Source organism: Choristoneura fumiferana, chromosome 6 (assembly GCF_025370935.1).
Source record: "Choristoneura fumiferana chromosome 6, NRCan_CFum_1, whole genome shotgun sequence".
In the NCBI taxonomy this organism is placed as follows: Eukaryota; Metazoa; Arthropoda; class Insecta; order Lepidoptera; family Tortricidae; genus Choristoneura; species Choristoneura fumiferana.
The window spans coordinates 3,389,081-3,414,302 of record NC_133477.1 but is presented as its reverse complement, the minus strand read 5'-3'; the positions used below and the strand labels follow the sequence as shown (position 1 = coordinate 3,414,302).

The 25,222-nt window shown below is 34.6% G+C and overlaps 1 protein-coding gene across 1 annotated transcript in view; it reads right to left on the bottom strand.

Annotated features, from left to right (window-relative positions):
* Cht7 (chitinase 7) overlaps window positions 1-23,964 on the bottom strand; it is a 150,316-nt gene extending 126,352 nt beyond the window's left edge. The window contains exon 1 of the mRNA XM_074088882.1: window positions 23,793-23,964. Within this exon, the coding sequence (XP_073944983.1) occupies window positions 23,793-23,795 (3 nt within the window). The 5' untranslated portion in view covers window positions 23,796-23,964. The remainder of the gene's footprint in view (window positions 1-23,792) is intronic.
* Between the last annotated feature and the right edge of the window lie 1,258 nt (window positions 23,965-25,222).

Sequence of the window (25,222 nt, the reverse complement as noted above, 5' to 3'; positions counted from 1 at the left end):
TATTTATTTATTCCTTTATAATTAATAAAGAAGTTAACGATTTGTAGGTAGGTATTAACTGAAAGATAAGCTATGTTATAGTAAAAACACAATAAATATGAACTTTGTTTTTTGTATACAAGGAAACGATAGTATAGTCAAATTTATACAATTCTAACCTTGAACTATAAGCCGGTATAAACACACGTTAAATTTAATTAAAATAACAATTCATATGTATCTCAATGCTAATAAATCTTCGTATCTTTCCTCATTATTAAGATAACTATTATTAATAACCAGCTGTAATTGCTCCATTAACAATACTATAAACATTCAGACAAACGTTCTCTTCAAACCTAGGTCAATTTTAAAGTATCCATGCAGAAACACAAACGATTTTCACTTTAAACACTACGCAATTAGAAACATCCAAACTGCCAGCTTAAACTTGTAAAACTGTTCATTGTTAAAACAATTGAAAAACGCCTCTATTTGCAACGGTCAATAGCAGCAGCTCGAAAAAACTTTCAAACTTGTCAAGCAAATATTTTGTACGTGGCCAGTTTTTTTTTTATTCGGCTTTGGTGCAAAGGAATTAAGGTGGTACAGATCGAACATGTTACTTTGTTAATTGGGTTTCCGCTAGAGTACGAAGGTTAATAAATTGACCAGTGTATAATTATAATCTTCACGCCTATAGGCACCGAGAGACAAGGACGTTTAGCATTCCTTTGGTATATTTCTCATGGCTTATAAGTTATTTAGGTTAAATTGCATTGACATGTCATAGAAGGATTTTTATTAGAACGTGTTTCAATTAGGAGTAACAAATTATGTGATTTTATTAATTTTATGGAATAATTGTGATTAAAATAGCAACAATGTAGATTTTTGTTAAAACTGCAATTTATTTTTAATGATAATTGTTTAACCACTACCATCTTAAGGCTAGAAGAAGACTTTATTATATTTTTAAAAGTATTACTGCATTCAGAGATTTTCTGAAACTGACTTGATTTGTATAAAATTTTAGTACCGAATCAAATCTAAAGAATGAAGAAAAAAAAACTATAGTAATACAGTAGTAATTTTTTGGGGTTCCAGACTTTAAATGAAAAAAAGGTTCCCATATGAGAATACTTCGGTGCCTGTCTGTCTATCAATACTCTCTCTCTTTTTTCTCATGAACACACCTGAAAGCATTTACAATGTTAGTACGATAAACAAATTAAAAAAGATGCTTTTTACTTTGTTACTTTGACCATTAGTACGGTCAAGGAGTTTAATTCATTGGCCACCATGGAACCACAGTAAACGTCATAGTGACATCGCATTAATTAACAAGGAAAGTCGTAATGACTTTTCCTTTGAAAAGGTTCTATGGTGGCCCATGAATTAAATTCCTTGACTGTACCTATACCATATCATAAAAACAAATTCTCAAATGTTACCTACTAACAAAATATACTAAAGTGTTAAGGGCTTCACACGAAGGACTTGTGATTGGTTGAAATTCCTGAGCGTAGGATGAAAGGGTATCTCAGCGGAGATACGTCACCTTTACTTAAAAGTTCATCTGTAGCCGTCAAAAAAATCATCTACATAAAGTGAAAAGGAATAGTTGACCGTTCCCTAGGGCGCAGCAAAAAGCAGCGTGCTCATATTTAAATAAAAACGCTTAGAATTATTAGACGTAAAAAAAATTATATGTTCGAAATACCTAGTACTCATTTTATATTTGATTCAATACTTGTTTTTTTTTTGTTTACACATACTAAATTATGAGTAGGTAAGCTATGTACCTACTTTAATAATGACTGTGTCGATTTTTGACCCCATGAAAGAAAATTTTAAACATACCTAGAGATACCTACTTGCAACAAGCTGAACATTGGTTTGAAGTCATTAAGCATAAATGTGGATTAGGTACCCTACCGAATTTAAAATTTATCTGCCGATTTAAAAATATTTTGTAGAAATGGAGATCCGACTTTTTTTTATACTGCGAGTGTAGACCCTGTTTTTGAAATCAGAGCTTACAAGTTAGAGGAGCTCAAAGTTCTTACATAGTTGTGTGTGTTGATTAAATAGTAACGCTTTAGTATTATTACACATAAACTTTCACTTTCAAGTGACGCATGAAACACGCGATTTAATAAAAAAGTGACTCAGCTGGTTTATTCTAGCACGCAGGTTCAACGGTCTGCCTTTACACGTAGACTTATTTTTAAGGATACCTCCTTTTGTGCCAGCCTTTGACAGCTAGGGTTGGCACCTTCCTTAATTTATAGTTCCTTGTCTACTCAAGGCAAAACGCACTCTATGACCAATGACAAAGGTTTAATTTAGAATGTTCGCCATGTTTATTTAAGGTGAAGTCAAAATAGAGGTTTGTGACTAGGGTAGATATGATGGATATTTAAGGGGTAGTTGATAGCTTAGTCAGGAAGCAATCTTAAGGGTTGAATTGATTTCACAAGCTCGATCCCTCTTCACAATAGCTGTGTCGCTGTGTCAGTTTAGGGTTGCTGACGGCATAATCGTCGGTTAGTAAAATTTATGTACTTTCATAATTTATTGTATGTACAGCGTGACTTTACAAATGGTGAATAGCTTTGACTTTCTACAAACAAACATCGATTACTGAATTCATACCACGAACTGCAAATGCACTGACTATACTGACACACTGACATATAAGTCAAAAGAAAGTGGCCATACTAGGTCATTTCGATTTTAAGGATGCATGAACAAGGATGCTACTTTTTCCTGATTAAAAAAGAAGATTATTTTCTTTAACAAATTGAACATTTTTACTTTAAAGTCCGATTATCTCATAAACTCTCTTAAGCGGCTAAACCGATTTTCATAAAACTTAGATAATGCGCTCAGCGAGTATCAAAAAAGTTTTTTTTTCTATCACAAGAATACCACATACATTTGTATACGTTTAATTCACTTGAAACAAAGTAAATTTTCTGATACTTAAATCCTTTTTCCATAGTAAATTTTTAAGCCAAAGTAACTCCAACGAACATGCAAGCCGAAGCGTCCGTAAAGCTCCTTTAATTACCAAAAAGCTCTAATTGAAGCTTAATTACTTAATTAAGCAATTTCTTTCAACCTGACCACTTGCCGAGTTTTCTTGTTAGCTCAAACGTAAATTAAAGCTTAGCTCTTTCGTGGAACTTGTGATTGGTAATTTTGCAAGTTAATTACTTGTTAAACTTGATAATTGGGTGTCTTAAAAATAATTACAAGGTGTTCCGAGTCCAATTATTAAGGAGATGTTTAAATTTTAAGTATCAGGTTAAAGACTTCAACAGTTTTAGTCGTATTTGGGTAGTGTTTTTATTTTAAACTAGCTGTTGCGCGCGGCTTCGCCCCCGTTTCAATTTTATAAATTTTGTTTAGCACATACCTTGTCCCGACAATAAGGAATACAACAAAAAAATAATTATCTAATTCGGTGCCGTCGTTCGGAAGTTATGCGCGTACAGTCACCAGCATTAATATCTACCACAGCGGAGCGTGCAAAAATATCTGACATGTGCTTCCGGCGGCCCTAGAAATAGAGTCATATCAGATTTTTATGCACGCTTGTTGTCTCAGATATTGGTGCTGGTGACTGTACATACATTTTGGCGAATCATTTTTATTTATATAGACGAGGCAAGATACTCATTTGGACCAAAATGGTGCTTCAGTAGTTTTACCTATTCAATTCAGCGACGATTAAATTGGTTATTACTTTAGCTTCATATAGGTTACATTATTATGGTTAGGTTATATTATTACTGTTGTTATTAATTTTTATTATAAAAATGCTTAATTTTAATTTTAAGAGAGAATTTGCTAATTATTTGTATATAATATTGCTGTGCCCTACCAAGGTAAATGTTGAACGTTCATACTTTTTAAGGTCTTATCACAATATTTAGCGCAATAAAGACTTTGAGTTTGAGTTTGAGTTATATTAATGGTTGAGCTGTTTATAAAATATTGGACTTAAAACGAAAAGTCAGGTCCAGTGGGGTAGGTGAATGTAGGAAAAGTAGTCTTGTTCAACTAAAATAGAGGTTTTTGGATAAAGTTAGAAGCGTTTTCGAAGTTTATTATATCTCATCTCGGTTAACATAAGTAGTATCTGAATTATTCATTATTTACCGTTTGGTTATTGCCCGTAGTTTCATGATATAACATTCCATTACAAGTTTCATGAATAAAATATCGGTCCCGTCATATTTTCGTTCGCTCCAATCTTGGAGCTAGCTTATACAGATTTTTTAAGATATTTTATATTTTCAAATGTCTTTAAGTCTACAAAGGCTCGATTTTTTGCACAAGAATTAAAAGGATAGAGATATACAAAAACTTTGATGATATTTTAATTTGATTTTATCGATTAAATTTTGTTTTAATAAAGTCTTAAATTCACTACATTCGCTTCAAATATATTTATCTGAAAAAAAAAATACATTAAATTTTCATTCCTAAGTCCTCTCATAATAATTCTTAAGCAGCAAAATTTATATTATAAATCTATGTAATTTGATTTGTTCTGTGGGTAAAGGTAATTAAAGACAATTAAATAAATAAAATTACATTGGTAGATTTTTTTCCAAAAGGCCGATATAATAAGTTTTTGGTAAAAAAAAACATTTTTAATACAAGATTTTTTTTGCTAACTGTATTTTTTGTTGACTGTACTTGTATTGTCACTTTGTCCTTTTTGTGTTGTATTGTTATCCACAGATTAAACAACATTTGCATACCAAATATTAACCGTTGAAGATTTCTGTCTTGTGGGGACGTTCCTGGACAGACTACCAGGATGTCACTACCAGATTATTGTATCATCACGCAATTTACATAAGTATACCAAATTTCAAGTTAATTCAATCACGGTGGTCGAATTTAACTTGTAAGATTTGATAACAGACAGACAGACAGACAACGGGACAGGTGAAACTAAATAAAAGCTTGTAAAAATGACGAAAAGAAATAACTGAACCAGTTGTCAAAATCATTTATTTCGATGCATTCCTACTTTTATGATAATTTTTAAACAATAATCTAAAATACTTTATCGCTACTCTTAATCATTGCACAAATTTATCGAAACGTTTAAACATGCGTTCAAATATTTGCACAACCCTTATTACGTTGTCCAATACTTTCACTGCCAGTAAATCGTTCTAAATTTGTCTCTATTACCACTCCTTTAAAGGCGATGGGATGTGCAATGTTAAATATGCATAAGCACCATTATTTCATACGAATTCGAAACCAATATGTCACTTCAGTTTGAACTTTATGACATGAGTATAAGAGTGGTTTACTATGACGTAGTCAGTACGTAATGGTTGGTAGGTTGGTATTGTGATGAAGTTTAAAATAAGCAGTTATCGATAGTTTCAATTATTTCGATAGTCTAAAAAATATTGAGATTAGCAAAAGAAATATCAAAAAAATCTTTAACATATTTAGCTACAAAGAATTAAGTATAAAATTATTTACAATAAAAATATGTCAATTTTAATGTCAATTTAAAATATCTGGAATAATAAAAGAAGAAAGAAACACTTTTATTTAAATATTTGGTGGTAGTAACTACGTGTTAAAAAGGTTTGTCGTTCATTTTTATTTTATTTTTGTAGTTTAGTTTGTTGACTTTACAAGCAAGGATCATTGTCATTTTATCAATGTCGGCGGCCGATCGCAAAATCCGCCAGATCACGAAATTCCTAGGCTTATCGTGAAATGGCGCCATTTCATGAATTGGCCAAGGGACATCCGCCATATCGTTCAAAACCCACCGTTTAACGATTTGCCTAGTGACGTTTAGGCAGATCATGTAATTGCTAAGCATATCATAAAACGCCGCCATTTCATGATTTGGCCAGTTTAGGCAAATCACGAAATTCCTAGGCATATCATGAAACGCCGCCATATCGGTCTGGCACTTCTCCGGCCGCTGCCGCGGCACGCTTGCTTCGCTCGCTCGACTCGTGCGTTGTGGTCACAATTCATACTAACCACTCCACGCTTCGCTTGTCGTACCTATATTTTCATTTTTTTCGGCATATCACGTAGTGCTCGGTATAGAAATATGAATATCGACGAATGCATTGCTCTAATCGATCTGCCGTATTGTATCTCAGGCACATCGTGATATGCCTGGTCAACGTTTATGCATATCATGAAATGACGCCGTTTCACGTTATGCCTAGGAATTTCGTGATCTGGCGGATTTAACGATTGGCCGCCGACATCGATAGTTTGACGTTACTAGTTGGTGAAACGCATTACCCAATGTACAGTGGCACTGTTATGGGATACTGGGCAACGGCATTCTGTCGCAACACGCTCATAAATTGTATGGCTATACAATCCATAGACTCGCGTTTATGGATGGTGTTTGGCAGCCCATATTCACGACTAGTTGAAATTGTTGACAATTTGATATCGCTAAAGTTAGAGCTGGGAAAAAAAAATTTTAACACTAAAAAACTTAAAATACCTAAATACGCCATTAAAAACTTCTCAATTGACGAAGTATTAAGTTTTTTCATTCAGTTAATTGGATTAAAATGAGAAAAAACATTATGCAACTAGTTGGTTTTCTCGGTAATTTTTTTTTAATGATACAGTCAATTATTTAACAGCATCGTTCAAACAACGAAATTATACTTTTTCAACACATCGTTCAAATTTCAGTACGAATATTATCAGGCATTCAAAAATACTATTTGTAAAAAATATTTTTTCGTACACTAAATTAATGCGGTGTACGCTAAGGGGTCTATGTATGTTTAATTAACTTTTTTGTGCATAAAACACTATTGACCACCTCCATAGCTGTGAAGTATTTTTAAAAGTCGCTGAACTTATCACCTTTAGTTAGATGAATAAGATCTAGGTACGTTTTAATAATGTGCTCCTGCTAAAGGGCCCACCCATATATATTATTAAATATGTACATATACACACACACACATACATGTACACAGACTATATAGCGCGTATGCTCCGACAAACGATAACAACTGACGTTCACATCCCATACTAGATTTGAAAAACATTTTTTGTTTTAAAAACTTATTAAGTAGTTACATCCTTTGAAAGTTATTATACATAGAAAATTAAATAACAAATTATAAAATAATTACTTCTTGATGACTTCTCATAGTGGATACAGCGATATTTTGCAATTTTCATTACAATTATCAAAATTCTGGAGCCATATTACAGTACAATAAATTTAGTTTTAAGTATTTATTGGAAAACGTCAGAGACGGCATTACTGATATCCGTCACTTAAAGTTAGTCGACAAGTGGTGAAACAGCCCCTTAGCCTTCGCATAGGTGACATTTTAAACGCAATAAAACTAATTTATTCGTAATAAATTAGATGAAACCTTTAGATTAATGGTCCAAGGTTGATTAGATTCGTTTTAAAACCATAATTGAAAATCACAAAATGTTAAATAATGATTCATTTTTTTATAAATGGATAGATTGGAAAACGTAAAATACCCTGCTAATTTTTAAACATTATAAGAAAAAAAAACTGGACACAATCAACACGTAAACTACTGGGCAAAGAATAATTTGCAGACTGGCAGAGAAGTGTAAAAGTAAAAAAAATAGGTACTAATGCACTCTCATAATTTTATTATGCTTCCAAATTAAATTAAAAAATATTAATATTAGTAAGTTGAAAAATATCAATAACGTAAAAACAGAATCAGAAGAAGATAATAATAATAAATATTGCACAAAACATTAACATACATCAAGGGTACCACGAGGCAAACTTCTCGAAGTTACATTCTTACTTTATTTCACAACACGTTGATACTAAAAATAGACGTCGATTAAAAAATAAAATGATCACATTAATCATAAAAACCAATTTGGTCACATCCGATTACTCACCACCAAAATGACAAATGACATTAATCGAACATACCTGTAAAGAATAAAAGATAATTAGTTGCATATTTTTGGTAAAAAAACTATAATAGATTATTCAATTCAACCGCAACATTTTTTAAAGTCAAACAATCTTTTAATTATTTGTTAAGCTTGTTGCAATTCATAACTTTTTTGCATCATAATTCCTTACATTGTCACCAGGGATGTTATGAAGCTCCGTATCCGTAACCGAAACTATCGGATATCCGAAATAAAAAACGATCCGTAACCGTAACCGGATCCGAAATAAAAATTTCGGATAGGGGATTTTGTGACAGGTTTTTGTTTTTACCGGCCGAGCCGACAGAACAGCCGCGCGCGTCTTCTGCATACTTATATTGTTCATTATTTCTATTGCTAAATCGTTATTTACGATTCTTAACTATTACAATTAAATTCAAGTCATTTATATTACTATTTGTATTTTACTTTTACACTTCCTTAAAAATCTAATATCCGCAACCGAAACCGAAACTATCGATTATCCGTAATAATTTAACATCCGTAACCATAACCGAAACCGGTATTATGTTTGACATATATCCGTATCCATATCCAGATCCGAAATATTATATCCATAACATCCCTGATTGTCACTAGGAAATGAACCATTTAATGATACTAAGAAAGATAATAATAAGCCTTAAAATTTTAACTAATTGCGAGGTGAAGATCAGTAGTCAACCTTCATGACATGACAACTTTAAGTAATATTCACAAGAACACAAGACACAATTATGTTAAATATCTATTACAAATAGACAATACGAAGGATAGTGTGTCATTGCGGTTGCGGATTGGACACTATAGTTCAGCATAATCACAGAATAAGTAATAGTACAAGCGCATAAGGCTGAACTTTTCCCGAATTCATCAAAAAGTACCCTCAATTTCGTTAAACTGTTTTATCTATTAGTGCCAGAACTGTATCTCCAAAGCACGTTATTTCCACTCATGAATACTCCTTTTCTTACAATGCAAGGTTCTATGAAAAGTGAAAGGACTACGAGAACAAAACAGCTGGCTCTTTCAAGACCTGTGCCTTAAATAGGATTAAGAAAGTTGTACTGGACAAACAATAATGGAATAACTATTTTTGAAACAACAAAAGTACGAAAGCGCTTGTGGACTTGGGATTATATTCATATGTTAATTTAGATAAGTGCCCATTGTATTTCTTAATTAAGTTTTTTATATTCAGTGTTAGTATTAAGCAAACTATAAATTATGAAAACAACCGTCACGGTTACGGTTGTTTTTATCTATCTTTGAATTATATATCTAATATCTTTAAACGAGCAATTCTTGTATATATATAAATATATTTCCGGGATCTCGGAAACGGCTCCAACGGTTTTCAGGGATGCCAAATCGATCTATCTTGGTCTTATCTCTGGGAAAACGCTTGGTATCGAGTTTTAGCCCGAGCAAAGCTCGGTCGCCCAGGTACTAACTATTTATTTGGTGTTTTTTTTTCGTAGTACGTTTTTCGGAACTTCACCTGTCCACTTTTTACATATCCGGGATAAAAAACAATCTAGGTAAGAATAGTTTTCTATATGATTTTCCAAAGTAAGTAACTTTTAACTTTTTCTAAAGAAAATTCTCATTGTATACAATCAAACAAAGTAAAAAATTGGCGTATTATTTAGTACCTACTTGAAGTAGTACGTATAGATTAATTGTAAGATAAATAATAAGTTACCTACTTCACCGAATTACGTACTATTTATATAGATTTTGGAGATATTTTACAATGCACAAAGTTCAATTTAATAAAGTTTTGCTGATCAAACTTCACTCTTTTTGGTAAATGATCGAATTGCCTTGAAACTTGGTAAATAAATAATTGTATGTAGGTATATTATTTTGGATACTATATCAGTTAAGAAAAATTTGATAGATTTTTTTTTCTACAATATTTATAGAATTATGCGCAAAATCCTACCAACATAACAACATAACGTTCTGTCAAACAAAAAAATACAAATTGATTCTCCAATGACGAAAAATACAATACAATATAAACATAAACTAAAACCGATAAAACTCATAAACATTTTGCTTATAACGTTTATATAAAGTAACAACAACTATGTTTTCATGAACGAAAAATTATAGTGCGACCGGTGCACGAGTTTCATGTCCTTTACCGACCGACCGGCCTTGTGTGCGCGTGCGACTTTCAACACACGCCGTTCCGTTACCCAACCGGCCACCAGCGTAACCTGATCTCTCCAGCTTATGTTGATGATGATTTTACACTAACTTAAGACTCAATCAAAATGAATTTCCACTTACGATAATGGGTAGGTGAGCAAGGACCTATAAGGCGACTCAACCTTAAAAAATACTTAGGTAGGTACAGTCATCTGTATTACAATATCACCCATAGCGGAGTGTGCAAAAATATCTGACACTTCTACCGGCGCTGGAAATAGTATTCGATAATATTATGCACGTTTTGTTGTGTCAGATAATGGTGCTGATGACAGTAAAGGTATATAATTATAAGTATATTTAAATATTCGCAAGTAATTGTACAATACTAGCATGCACCTCTGGCTTCGCTTGTGTGAATCCAATAACTAATTTAGTATGCCCTTCCACGGTCGATGCCGCCATTTTTTCGACGCTTGCGCACTCTATGAGCATACATTTCATTCACACATTCTTTCATAGGCTTGAGTAAATACGGCCTTCAATGAAATGTAATCCATTTTGAACGACCATTAACCTAAAACAACTTAAATAGCATGATCTTCTGATTTATTTTAGTAGTAGTTCTTTAGGTGAAACATTTGGTCTGGTAGTTTAGAAGTTAATAAAAAAATAGCATCACAGATATAACTGAATGAATTCGTAGCGAGTTCGAGACGCGTTAGCATTTTTACTGGTGTTTGTGCAGTGATAGTTGAACTTATGTATTGTTTATTTGTAGGTTCTGTATATATAACATAATATGTATTGTACAGACGCGGAGAAGAAACAAAATAATGCCGACTTCAATGACACCTTCAATTACACCTTGACTTTAATATTCGTTATAAGAAGAACACCTGTGCAAAATTCAATGGCACTAGATCGTAGACGACTGTTAACTTTTAGCTCAGAGTCATAAAATTAAAAGAGTCGCCATGTCGATACGTAAAGAGATCTTGTTTAAATGGATAGTGGAGTAACCAGTATAGAAGATCTACCGTGCCCCCCGCAAAGGTGCCAAATATAGTTGCGAAAGGCAAGTCTTGTTCAAACCGACGGCTCTTAATATTCTGGTAACGTAACATCAACATTTTGTTTGAGCGATTGTACAACTGAATGGACGCAATGCATCGTCTTTAATATCACTACATACTTTAATACTTCGTCGTTGTAAAATGGTGATATATAGTAGCCTTTTGTCAAATTTTATCTAGTAAACAGACGAATGTTTTTGTCTTTTTTTTTACAAAATTGAGTATTGAATTCGTACCAGTTACCTGCGCAGATAAAAAAAAACTGGACAGGTCTATTCCCACACACGCTGTGGACTATCCGCGTTGGTATAACTTCATAGGACCCTTCTGGTAGACCGTGGTATGTAGAGATATATATTGATGACTTGATAGTCGCCAGTAACTTAAGTGACCTTTACTAATTTGTTTCAAATAATTATAATAATAATTCCACGTAAAAATAAATGACTTTTCATGCTCTAGTGACCAAGGAAATTAGGTGTCAACAGCCATAAACAAAATAGTTTCTACATTTTTTTAATCATTTTTAATTTATACAGAAATAAAAATCGATCAAAATAAATCAGTAAAACTAATAAAATATAATTACATAGTAATGCATGAAAATAAAAGGTACCTATATGTAAGTGAATAATTGTTTCTACTGTTGCTATTTATTTTCCTCGCAGTCGAAGTGAGAAGCAGAGTTTAAAACTCGAGCATTAAACCTATTTTCCCCTCGACGTGTCTATCTACCCTCGCCGTACCGGCTCGGGTGGCTATATGAATGTCTTTGGTAAAACGGCTTCTATTTATGCCCTTGTTGTATCTACTATTTTTTACCTAGGAAAGTACCCAAATGTCCCATAATATTATTTTTACATCATATCCATATTCTTCATCATTATTAAATGCTTTGCCTTTGCACACGACTTTCCCTTGCGCTTTCACAGGGTCAACTTAGCTTAACCTCTCATTTACCGGCTGACATACGGCATTTAAAATATCTTATAACGAGACTTTGATGGCTGGGTAAGGCTGTATCCATAATCCATATACATAATAACTAGCTGTTGCCTGCGACTCCGTCTATCCCGCGGGATAAAATTAATGAACAATGGTGTATTTTATAATTTTCACGAATTGTTTCTCAGTTCATCATCCCAGCCTATATACGTCCCACTGCTGGGCACAGGCCTCCTCTCGGAATGAGAGGGCTTGGGCCGTAGTTCCCACGCGGGCCCAGTGTGGATTGGGAACTTCACACACACCATTGAATTGCTTCGCAGGTTTGTGCAGGTTTCCTCACGATGTTTTCCTTCACCGCAAAGCTCGTGGTAAATTTCAAATGTAATTCCGCACATGAATTTCGAAAAACTCAGAGGTGCGAGCCGGGGTTTGAACCCACGACCCTCTGCTTGAGAGGCGATAAGTCAAACCACTAGGGCACCACGGCTTCTCAGCTATTGATGTAAGCAAGTAACTTTTAAATGTTATGTTCTTAGTTACATCTAAGTATAGCGTTACGCACAATAGCGACAAAAAGTGACAGGTTACGATAAGTGTTGCGTGCGGCTGCGCATAATTCCTGACGCAACGAGCCTTCCTGAAGCATCGTGGTTGGTTATGCCGTGATGTCATTCAGTAGCTGGATGTATTTCATGTAGGTATATTACTTACATTCATATACCAATATCTACCTACACTCTTATTTCAACGTATGCTAGTTTTCAAATTTTACTGGCTGTCTGGAGGACATAAGACATCTACATGCAATCTTGTTAAACTTAATTCGATATACATAATTTTGTTTTCATCTATCTCTTCGACAATACCTTTTCCAGCCTCAGACAAAACACAACGCAAATACAGTTTTGTAACTTGTTATAAATAAGTAATTTTCTAAATAAGACACTCATAACTAAATAAGACAATAAGCGGTTGTGGTCGCAGAATCGTTTGACAACTTGCGGTTGTGATTTGCACGAACAGTTGCGAAAAGTGACATCACAAATTAATTGAATATTCTGAAATGAAATTGATTTGAATACTACAGGGTTGTGAAACAAACTGCTTCGTGTTTGTCTGGGCCTTTCACTTAGGTTTATAACGTAAGACTGATAATACCTAAGTGCCTAGTATTAGGTTTCATAAACCAAGCGTTAGTTAGGTAACAAAGGCAGTTTATTAATTATAGTTCATTCCAGTTACATTCAGTACATTTTTATATTTCCTTTTTGTATAATAAAGGGTATAACAAACAAACAAACAAAAATGAAACGTACCAAATGGTGGATTGTTTTTTATGCATTATTATAAACACAAACAAAACCGCGGGAAATAGCTTGTCTAATAAACAAAAATCGGCTGAGCCTGCTTAGGGCACTTGCTTCACATTTTGTAAATTAGTCACTTAACATTTAAAAACATAGCCTTTTGGATAAAATAAATATGTATAAGTGTAAAATAAGCTTAAATTGCGTACAAGGATATTATCATCAAAATAAAAAACCCGTTTGGCTCCGACCAACCTCTATAATTCTCACCGTAAATCCTCCCTTTGTTGCCCAAGAAATTTAATGTAAAAGATAAGTGAATATTTAAAATTTAAATCACATAGAGAACTTCATTTACGAAACGAGGCCTCCATATAAATGTTTTGGAAACATTTAAATTTAGATAAGCAGGGAAGATAACAGAGTTTACGAGTGCGTGGCAATTTTACTCTTACATTCTATCACATTTATATTTCTCCTCTGTCATCCTACTCATATTTTAAATGCTAACCATTATATATGTACGTGCGGGAGTGTTTTTGTTACTTACTTCTTTTATTAATATATATATGACAGTAATGACATTAAGAATTCACTCTTTCCGAGCACTGTTAAAACAAACAAATGACAGTAGCGATGCTAAGAGGCCGTTTCACTACCCATTGATTAATTTTATTTGACGGATTAATGTGATTGTGTGATGTCTCCGTCTATTGGAACAAAACAAACAGAGACAGCATCACATTTATCCGTCAAAGAAAATTAATCAATGGACGGTGAAACAGGGGGTAAGTCTAGTTAATCAAAATCGTGGGAGGATCATGTTTGTTGCGACAATTTGACAGTCAGACCAGAATGCATGTTGGTTTTCATCGTCCTATCTCCCGTCACGCTGCAAAGCACAATGGAGTACGCGTCGCGTTACAGATCTGGTTGTGTAATGCAGTTTTGACATATGCGACGATTAGCTTCATACCAGGAAGCAGGGACAGTGCCGGGTCAGATTGAGTTATGAAAACGGATTATATGAAGCTGGATTTACTTAGCAATTTCGAAATATGTTTTAACACGTTCACTGTCTGTGTACAAAATGATTTGTAACACGTCCAAGTGTGCTTTGACTTTGGGGACAGTTTGAAATCGAAACCGTAAAACTAAAATGGCGCCATTTTGGGGGCACCCGGACAGGGAGGGTGTTAACACTAGTATAGTACAAAAAGTAAGTACTAAATATATCATAATAACATAACACAGACAGTAACTTAACGTCATTATTTTAATAAACTTATTTTTTAGTACACTTGTTAGTCTCATTAAACAGCTATTAATTAAGGATATTTTTATGTGATTTCTGCTAATTTAATGTGAAATTTCAGGTTGCGTTTTTAGTTATTTGCAATGAAATAAAGCTGTTGACATTTAATTTTGTGGTATCGAAAAATGCATAGAAATATATTATGAATAAAACTCATTGTTCAGTAAATCAAAGCAGCTATGAAATACACATTACTTTAATCAATAAAATCATTATCATTATGAATGAGATTACAACTAAAGTATACCTACTGATTAGGTCACTTTTAATATTCAAAATGAAAACCAAATGCTAACATAATGAAACAGAGCTATAAAAAATATTAAATTAAAACTTTATACACATAACCTTAGAGTTCAACATCTGATGTTTTAAATACTTGGTATCATCGTATTAATTGATACAAATGACCACGTTTTCAAATGTCATGGAAACCCGTTTGACATTTTGTTTTTTGCGTATAATCAGAAATTTAGTTCTGGAAGTTGCAATGTTAAAGTTAAGAAGTTTAGTACTGTAGTGTTTCGCTTTTATATGATAGTTTTGTTTTCATATTGTTTGTTGATTATGAAGCCTTGAGTTTTGAAATAAATCAATTATTATTATATTACTTAGTAGAGTAGCAAATTAGTAGCAAAGTATCATGGAACACTTGACACTAATTGACCTGAACCTAAAGCAAATCTTGTGTTATGATACTAGATAATGGATAAACATACTTATAATGAATATATACATACATACTTAAATAACAGTCATATTAAAAACCCAAAACTCGATAAATAATATTTGTATTTGTATTTTTCATAACACAATGCCTACCTCAAACAACATGAATTAACTTAGTGGTATACGGGATATCCGTTTCTGCAAAACTTGAATGATTTAATTAGATAAGTACCTATTTGTATTTGTTATTTATTCTATAATAATTATTATTTCAAACTAAGTATATTTTCTACGGGATTTAGATCACGATTAGTTTAAACTAGCTGTCGCCCGTGCCTTCGTATGCAATGAATTTCTTAATCGCTTTCCCGCGGGAACTATAAAGTTTTGCTCAAAAATTTCACCCAAATTTGGTTTAGTAGTTTCAGCGTGAAGAAGTAACAGAGAGGCAGAGAAGAAGTAGCTTTCGTATTTATAATATTAAATGTCAGTTTGTATAACAGTCTTAGTCAAGTTACATTAAAATCGCTTTAGTAATTTATGAGATACTAGCCTATTACCCGCGACTCCGTCCGCGTAGAATTCGATTATCTCTATCCCACGGGAACTTTGTAATTTTCCGGGATAAAAACTATGCTATGTCCTTCCCCGGGACTCAAACTATCTGTATACCGAATTTCATCTAAATCGATTCAGCGGTTTAGACGTGATGAGGTAACAAACAAACAAACAGACTTACAAACTTTCATTTATAATATTAGTAGGTTTGAACTTTGAAACTACAGTGGTGAGAATTTTGCAATTTGCCTAAGGTGTTTTTTTAGTCAGGAAAAATATGCCGGAGTTTTCGGTAACATGTAATACCATTACTCAGTTCAGTGCTTCCAATCAATTGATTTGTTCATACAAATACAATTATATTTCCTGCGTACAAATGTATAAAAGTCAATGTAGTATAACAGTAACTGTAACGTCAGCAGAGTAAAACACGATGGACTAGTAAATAGATTTGTTCTATTAAAAAAAAATGTACAAATCAAAGCTGGTCAATGGGTGTTATCGAATGGAAAATTAATTATTAAGCCACTTTTACTTTAACCAGAGGTACAAAGTTTTGAAATTCTAGATTAGAAAGAGAAAGAAATACTATCATATGACGTCACAAGCAAGTAGCGCCATAGCAGCTGTATCAGAGTGAAGCGTTCTGTAAAGAGTTTTTTTTCTTCGCGTAACATTGGATGTCGTATCTATATTTTCATAATAATAAATAGGACATGGCTAACTAAGAAATTGTCAAGAAACATATTCGAAATTTTAACCCTTCGATTTATTTACTGTATTGTTTTCCCTTGAACTTGTCAGCTGTGCCACCCACACTTATAAAATTAACATTTAAATAAATTAAGAATGTTGTTTGTATGTATTCAACTTTATTTATTAAGTAAGTATACATATCTTGTGCAGTTAAGTCAGTATCGGTTATTATTAGTGCTTTTTAAATTATCTGCATCCATACATCAATCAAGTTTTAATCCTGAACCTTGGAACAATTTGTGTCTTCTACTTCTATTTTCCTTTTCGAATAAATACCTTTGTTTTCTCCATCACCTATATACCTTCTTTTAATGTCCCAATGTGATAATTTTATGTCATTAAGTCACAATGTTGCTATAACAGATTAAGTAACGGTAAGCTAAGTGATACGCTATGATAATTATTTTATTTTTTTATTTATATTAAGAGGGTAGGTGAAATATAACTATCTTACATATGTAGATAATTTAAGTAAGTCCTTGATGACTTTGTGAATTGTTTTTGCCGTCCCTACGTAGCTAATAATACGTCATGTTGCATCACGCCGGCGAACCATGAACGGCGAAAACGGGCCTAACTATCAGTTACCGGTTAAACCAACTGTGCAGCTTTCTCGCGTAATGCTATGGAGTTATAGCGCGTTTGTTTGTAGTCTTAAGCTCGGTCACCACTATGCGCGACTCTGAACGATACTACTCTTAGTTTTTCCATGAAGTCAAAATCTTATCAGTACTTTAAAAAAAGTCTCATCTCAATCGAAAACAAATCAAACGTCTACAAAATTGATCCATCCTCGCTCCTCCATCCCAGCCTATATACGTCCCACTGCTGGGCACAGGCCTCCTCTCAGAACTCTCTGGCTTGGGCCATAGTTCCCACGCGGGCCCAGTGCGGATTGGGAACTTCACACGCACCATTGAATTGCTTCGCAGGTTAGTGCAGGTTTCCTCACGATGTTTACCTTCACCGCAAAGCTCGTGGTAAATTTCAAATGTAATTCCGCACATGAACTCCGAAAAACTCAGAGGTGCGAGCCGGGGTTTGAACCCACGACCCTCTGCTTGAGAGGCGATAGGTCAAACCACTAGGCCACCACGGCAAAATTGATCATTGAAATCATATTCATAAAGTTCACTCAGAAAAATTATCGATTTCCAGGTGTATTTCCTCTCGATCAATATCAACACACTTGCGATTCTGTATAAAACCAGCTACAGATTTACTGATTCTGTTATGTTTCACTTATAATAGAACAGAAAATAATTGAAATCGGAAAGTTGGCATGCCAAACTAAGTGTGACTTTTGTTACCATACTTGCCGACCCGAAAATGCCCGGTCACGGTCAGCAAGCAATCTACAGCATTGCCGATTCGATCTTTCTCACCGGCCGTAGTGTGAGCGATGTGATGAACCTGGATTATGTTCTGTTCTTCAAGAACAAAATCGGTGGGTCTGTGGCCGACCTAAGCATCGCAGTATATACAGACGCATCATAAACGCAGCGCTACTAAAAAAAAACGCATGCAACGCTTTTTTGACTCCTACTATCCAAATAGATTTTGAACATGAAACTACCGTGAGACTCACTCATATTAAATGATATTATTACGGATAACTCACGTCTTAAACCGAGTTATTTCGTAGCCCTTCCTCTCAGGAGCACGCGACTCGGCGGCTGCCGCAACACGCACACTACGCGGGTTTAAGACGTGAGTTATCAGTAATAATATCATTTAATATCCAAATAGATATTTAAAATACGCATTTATTTATGATGCGTTGGTTTGTCATAATTTATTTTTGTCAATTTTAATCGTTCATCGTCGACAGTGGTACAAGTGCCTTAACTAGTGATGTGTCTTGTTTTCTCATTGGTAATTTCACCCTAATACAGTTATATTGCCAACATTGGCAGCAAATTCCATAACAGATTATATTATATGTGATTTTCTTAAGCGTATCAAATTAACGAAGTCTCAAAGCGTTATCGCACTCGTGCAACTAGCTTAGGCAACCCGGCGTCGCTCGTTACGAGTCTTTACGTAAGTCTGGCGAAATGCTTACAATACCTCGCTTGATAAATGGAAGTAAAGTTTGCTGCTATTTCTCAAACTTCAAAGTAAAATATTAGCTTTTATGTTACAAATTTTTAGTCGATCCAATCACTGGAAGTGGGGTGACGTAGACATAATAATACTAATAGATATGGCGTGTATTTTGTCTCTACTGCTATTAATGTGCAAATGTTTTGAAACGTTTAAGTATTCCTTTACAATTGTGAAAATTACAAGTTTTTTCTTACAGACTAGAGCTCTGTGACAGAAGGACATATAAACAGATTGAGGGAGTACATATGAGAACTCCATTTGGACCCTAAGGTATGGAATACTCTCAGATCTATCGACATGTCGAGTACCTAATTAAAACAATATGGAACCAGCTTCCTTGGACAGTATAATCGGAGCTGGACAATTTTATAAAACGAGCCTTCTATAACGTATTAACGTACGTTTGTGGTATTTTAACTACGAACCTACTAGTCTTTCAAAGGACCTGTGACACCCTCATATTGCGGGTGTCAATGGACGGCGGCGATTGCTTCCCTTCAAGTAACCCACATGCTTTTCCCCCTCCCTCCCCTAAAAAAATGCAAAGCTCTCACGCTCCCGCAATGTATACTCGTGTCTTAAAAAGATGATGCACCAATGTTTGCACAAACATTTGATCAAACATCGAACGGTTCGAGCTACCGTTACCGCCCCAAGGCAACGGAGCCCCGTTGCGTCAGAGACCGGTTGCATAGCGATTGCTGTCTTCAAGCCCTTTGCTATTCAACGGTACTGTGGCAACAAACAAGTTTCTATCTCGGCACGAACTACGTGTGAGAGCCAAGTGCGGTACAAGTCGTGAGGGGTTGAAGGTGCTGATGTCAAGAGGTGAGATCTGAACGAGTATTAAGATAATTATCACTTTCTTAGCTATTAACAAGTGCGTTTTGGGCCGCGGTCTAAAGAATCCTAAAAAATATCGCTTTCTGTAGTCAAATCACATCATATTTAACTAATTTGGTAGCCCTTATAGTGAAAGAAATAGAGAAAAATAACTTATTTATAACAGCTGTGGCACACACACAGTAACAGTACCTAGTGACTAGGCAAGGGATGGGGAAATAGATTAAGAGATGGGCCATATACAATAATTACAACATTTCCGCGGGCCAGGGAGCATGTATTGAATAAATATTCAATTTAATCAAGAAACAACAAAAATAAATTATGTACCTCATAAATCATGTATCTATAATAAATATAAATTTATTGTTTTGATGTGCTGGGTCGGAGTGAAAGATGAAATTTTGACTGTTTATTAATAGCGTCGAAATTAGACTCAAATTACTTGAAGTAACTCTTAAAACACACTCGAGATGATGTTCAGACATCCTGTTCCTTCATTTGAATACTGTTTATCGCGGGCCGATTTAATTTTGCTGGATTAAATCTTGTTGCGGGCCGGACTTGGCCCGCGAGCCGCTATTTCCCCATCCCTGCTAGGCAAACGAACATGCGTGTAACCTGATGGGAAGCAATCATCGCTACCCATAGACGCCTATAACACCAGGGGTATCAAAAGTTTGTTGCCGTCCCATTTTGCAGGTGGTAGGACCTTGTGCAAGGTCCGCCCGGATTGCTACCACCATCTTGCTCGCTAATCCTGCCGTGAAGCAGCAGTGCTTGCACTGTTGTGTTTCGGCGTGGAGAGTAAGACAGCCGGTGAAATTACTGGCACTTGAGGTATCCCATCTTAGGCCTCTAGGTTGGCAACGCATCTGCAATCCCCTGGTGGCAATGCGTGTGGTGAATCATCAAGACCCATTGCCACCAGGGGTCAAAAATTAATAGTCTCTTGTTTTAATTATTTCTAAGTTGTACCACTCCGGGAATGTAGGGATTCGGGGAATCGATAATTTTACGCGTATTGTGGAAAACTGGCGTCAACGTTAAAACGTATTTTGCTAGTACCTAATTATTTAGATAAACTTATTTAACACACTTATGGCATCACTCATATTTTATTTTATCAATAGTAAAAATAAAATAATTTCGTCCGCAATTTCCCGTTCATCTACAGCTCTAAGTTTTCCCGATTACCATAGTTGGGAGTCGATCTATGACAGATGTCCGAACTTGCCCCAAGTAATATCTGACCTCCAACTTGAAATAACTTGGCTAACTTTCTTGTTTATATTCATGGAAATCTTGTTTATATCATATCTGTGATGGAAATAAACTTTGCCTGTGGCATAGGGTTACCAGATTAAGTAGAGACCTACAGACAAAAAAAAACTAAAAAATTGTTTATTTTAGGTGTGAATTTTGTAAGTAGTGTAATTATGGACAGCGCTAATCATTATCAGTGTGAAAGAGTTAACTGTAGTACTAAGAAGGACCTTTTCTTAATTTCTTAAGCCAAGTTTAGACTTGCAAGAAAAATCGTGCAAGTTGCATTACATTGCGAGGCCGTAACGCCAACGAGTTTGTAGTGGTCAATCGAGCGCCGTAATATAATGCGACTTGCACGATTTTTCTTGCAAGTCTAAACTCGGCTTTAGAATTGGGAAGGCTTTCTTATTCTCCCGTTTGGGTTAAATCGCGGGACTTATATACTTTTATTGTATATATACTTTTTAATTAATATATTACGATATTTTTAGTACGTACATAAGTAATAATACATACACGTACTACGTGTGTGTGTTATTGTATAAGTTAAGTATATATTTGTGTATATTTGTGCGGCCGTTTCACTTTTGCGGAGACACGGAAAATCGTGTATGTATTTTTTATTTTTTTTTATTTGTGTTTGTTGTATATTTGTGTGTCTTTGTAATGTGAATAAATGTCTTCTTTTTTTCTTTCTTTACTCAATTATTAGTGAATAGGACAATTGCAAAATTCGTCTACATTTTCATTTCCATTTTAGAAGACCGGATGGCCAAGTGGTTTGAGAACCTGACTACGAAGCTTGAGGTCCCGGGTTCGATTCCCGGCCGGGGCAGATATTTGTATCAATAATACGAGTGTTTGTTCTCGGATCTTGGATGTCTAATATGCATTTAAGCATGTATTTATCTATATAAGTATGTTTATCCGTTGCCTAGTATCCACAGTACAAGCTTTGCTTAGTTTGGGACTAGGTCAATTGGTGTCAAGTGTCCCAGATATTTATTTATTTTATATATTTATTTCATTAAACAGATAAATCTAACTGTATTTAGCTAAATATCATTCTAGCCAGACTGTATTTATATTCTATACATGTCGCGATAACAATCGAAAGAATGACCTTCGGCGGCACGAACTAGGACAGATCGCTGTTTGCTTAATTTAAAGGTACGTTTCTTTACCGAAACTGAATTAAACAATCAAAAAAAGGACACTTACGACAGGAGTAGGTATTGCGTATGTTCCCCTCCGTAAAAATTAATGGCATACGTTTTTATACATTACCGTTAAATATTACGGTTTGATAGTGGCAAAAATATTGAATTATAGCTATTAATTCACAAATCATAACTGCCATAAGTACGCCAGTATTTTTTTTTCTGTGATTGACGTTACAATAACTTTTTTCTTATAAAATTATGCATGTTTGTTTTTATACGGACTGAATACCTACATACTGTTAATAATGATATTTATTTTCAGACAATAATGTAGGTATTCTAACAAATCAATATATCTGTTTGTACTTAACGACCGTTTTGCTTATATGCAATGTCAAAAAGTGAGCTGGTTTTTCATTTTATGGCAGGTTTTTCATTTTGTTTTGGTACTACAAGAAAAATAATGTGTGTCAAAAATTGAAAACTCTTGTTCAAAATGTTTCCCATAGTGGCAGTGCAAAGATATGGCAACTCCAGTCTAATAGATACTCTGCGAAGAAAATACAATAGACAAGTTCAGCGCCAGCGCGTTGATGTCTAATTGAAAGATTTCTGTTCATGTTTACGTATTATTTATGTCAGATGCGAAACCCAGCTTCTTTGTCTGTATTAATTTTCGCTTTTGTACCAGCATTATCCTTATGCTTACAGAGTTTTAGAGACAGTAAAAGTACATAAAAAACTCGAAGATTTTAAATTTTTTGTTTAATATTTTTTCCGATAATTGTGTTAAATGTGACGATTGGCATCTTTGTATATTCAAAAGAAAAATTTAAGACGATGAATCACGAAATGGTAAGTAATATTTTTATTACCCACTCAATCTTGCAAAAAAAGATCAATCCCTTAAAATAATAACCTATGTTACAAAATGTGAATGAAATTCTATTCACTAAAACGATCTTAATATTTTAGACAAAAAAAATATAAAATTAAAATTGGGTCAAAATTTTGTACTCTAAAATGTATCATTGGGCATGGTACGCAAAAACCATACAGAAGAAAAATAGTTTTTTTTGGCGCAAATATTCAAGTATCAAGGCAGTTTTGAGTATAAATGAGTGCATAAATGAATATACCCACTTGCACACCTAACCCAACAGCGGGCGATTTCTACTGTGATTGTTCACCACTTTCTCTCAGTGAAACTGTGTGTTTTTATCCATTGTGGTGCGCACGCGTCGGTTTCCAATTTAGAACGGCGCCGAGAAAACGAGATGCAGTGATATATTTTTTTTTTATATTGATAAAGGATCACCGATTGAGCCGAAACATGTTGCGCACGTACCCTATATAATACAAAAATGCGCCGACTGCAAATACATGAGAAACGCGTAAGTATATTAAATTAACGTATGCGTCTTAGTATAAAATAAAATAATATTATTAAAAATCTGTAACATTATTTCTCAATATTTTTTTCGCACTTTTGATAACTATTTCTTAGTTTAATTTTGTACCAAAAAAGTTGTAATGTAAAACACTCTTACTCATCCATATTAAAAGGGTGACTCATGAAACTTTCATTTAAAATTTCTATTTACCCACGCACTTATTAATTTACCAATATGCGTTAAAATAAATAAAAAAAACTCACCATTATTATTCTTTTTCTTTCAAACACAAAAAAAAATCCTGGTCACAGCACTAAAGTACCACACACAACACACACAACACGCTATAAACTAGTGTCAGTAATTTATATGTTTGTCTGTCCTTTCGTCCGCCTTGCTCGAAAGACAGTCGTGGACTAAATCCAACCGAAAGTACGTTACGATTCCGCGGCGCGCGCGCAGTGGACATAACTGTCTTGATACTTTGACATGAATTTTGATTGGTTTAAAAATGAAAGTGTATATCCGTGCATTTCAAGGTCGTCGACTCTTTAATTTTGCTTTCTTCCGTTATGCTGCCGGATTTAATTACATCTTTTGTTTAATTATACATTATTTTCGTGCCTTTGTTGTTTCTGTATAGAGTTAAAATTTGAAGTAGCCCAATTTTTAATTACAACTTGCTAGAATAAATAAATGAAAATTGATACCTAATTAAACCTGGTATAAGTTTAAATATTTTAATTAAATATTTACCTACTTACATTTTGACAGTACTAAGCTGAGATTTAACTTTGGTAGCAAGTATTCCTGGCCCTATACTACAAAGTGCAAAATTTGAACTTCTTATCCTGTCACCCCACTGACGCTAATATTATTTAATACGAGAGTGAGAAGGACAGTATAATACAAACTTCGATTTTCGAATTTCGTAGTACCCCCCTGCTACTGAGGGTTCTGCGAACGCTTCGCTTTCGGGTTCGTGGGTGCTATTTGCGAGCCTTTCTCCCACAACGGTTGTCTGTTTTTGAAGTGATATCACCCAGCCATTGCCACTTAAACTTGCATATTCGTCGAGCTGTATCCAATACTTTTATTCAAAAATAGCGTAGCTATATAGCCGAGCGGAGTAATGGTGATTTTCCACCGGCGAGGCGAGACGAGACGAGACGAGACGAGACGAGACGAGACGAGACGAGACGAGACGAGACGAGACGAGAATTGAAATTTGTATGCATTATCGCGCATACAAATTTCAATTCTCGTCTCGCCTCGTCTCGTCTCGCCTCGGCGGTGGAAAATCACCTTAAGAGTGGGTGAAATAGCGTATCGTGGCTCAGCCTCTCCAGTAGGCCAGCAGTAAAGGAACACATCTCAGAGTCATGACTCATAACTGGGAATACAATGGTGGGAGACCATATCCCAGCCCACTAGGTTAACTGGCAAGCCCGCAAGAGTTACAGGTACGCGTTGGATGCATGTTGCGAGATATGGTTCATTGTGGCGTTCTGAGGAAAAAAAAATTTGTTCAGCAGTGGAAGTCCTCCAGCTGGTGATGATGATTATTATGACGAAAAAGATTATTAAAGAAAATTACACGTTTTTGGTAACCTGTGGTAAAATTAAATGTCAAAGTGTAGGACAAGTAAAGTTATTTACGTGACGTGAATGTCAAAGTTATTAAACAGACCTC